Genomic DNA, 780 nt, shown 5'->3' with positions numbered 1-780 from the left:
TGCCCCGTGGTATGTGAGTGCCAGCCGGAATGCTCTGGAGCACTTCTAATCACTGTGCCATCGTTCTTTGACAGTCTTAACATTAAGCTTTGCATGAGGAGCAAACTCATCTTATGGCTTTCACATCAAAGTACTCATATCCGCTGCTAACATGCCATGCATCTTACCATTGAGTTAACAAAGTAATTGTTGCCCCCGAAAGTCCCCATCCGTTAATGCTGTTTGACCTGCTACCACTGAGAGCACTTACTACTAATGACCAATATTGAAAAGAGACCTTACCTTAGCTCCAATTTGGTTCCCACATTGGCCAATCTGAAGATGCACAATTTCACGCATTTTGTGAGGCTTAGACCTGTTGGTGGCTACAACCTAACACAGGTTTTCTAGTTGCTGGCCCCAGAACAAGCCCTCTTTCTGCTGCTGTATCAGCTACACCCAGCGCAGTCTGCCCCAAGGGGCCTTTTTATAGGAGTGGGACTGTCACTCAGCCAGCAAGGGGAGTAGCCAGCTCCTCAGGCTGCTCATCAAAGCATTTCACAAGGAGGCCAAGTGCCTACTCACTGCCTGTGTACAGGGTACAAAAGCACAGGGACATTGCTGAGTGGCTTGGAAAAGAAAATTGTTACATGCACCCCCTTAGAATTGATTCCGGTTCTCTGTGTATTTGCATTTCATTATTTTATACATAATACATATACAAATATATATGCATATATACGGATATTATAGCCAAAAATGAGCTACCTTAATTTATTAAGACATGTGCTTCTGCCACGT

At 44.5% G+C, this 780-nt stretch overlaps 1 protein-coding gene across 1 annotated transcript in view; it reads right to left on the bottom strand.

Annotated features, from left to right (window-relative positions):
- The window catches only part of LOC104622860 (tubulin beta-6 chain), a 3,492-nt gene extending 3,052 nt beyond the window's left edge, over nucleotides 1–440 (bottom strand). The window contains exon 1 of the mRNA XM_010289765.1: nucleotides 283–440. Within this exon, the coding sequence (XP_010288067.1) occupies nucleotides 283–339 (57 nt within the window). The 5' untranslated portion in view covers nucleotides 340–440. The remainder of the gene's footprint in view (nucleotides 1–282) is intronic.
- Nucleotides 441–780: the final 340 nt, after the last annotated feature.

This window comes from Phaethon lepturus, unplaced genomic scaffold (genome assembly GCF_000687285.1).
Source record: "Phaethon lepturus isolate BGI_N335 unplaced genomic scaffold, ASM68728v1 scaffold49766, whole genome shotgun sequence".
In the NCBI taxonomy this organism is placed as follows: Eukaryota; Metazoa; Chordata; class Aves; order Phaethontiformes; family Phaethontidae; genus Phaethon; species Phaethon lepturus.
Note: the sequence above shows the minus strand (reverse complement) of the source record. Positions and strands in the feature narration are given on the sequence as shown.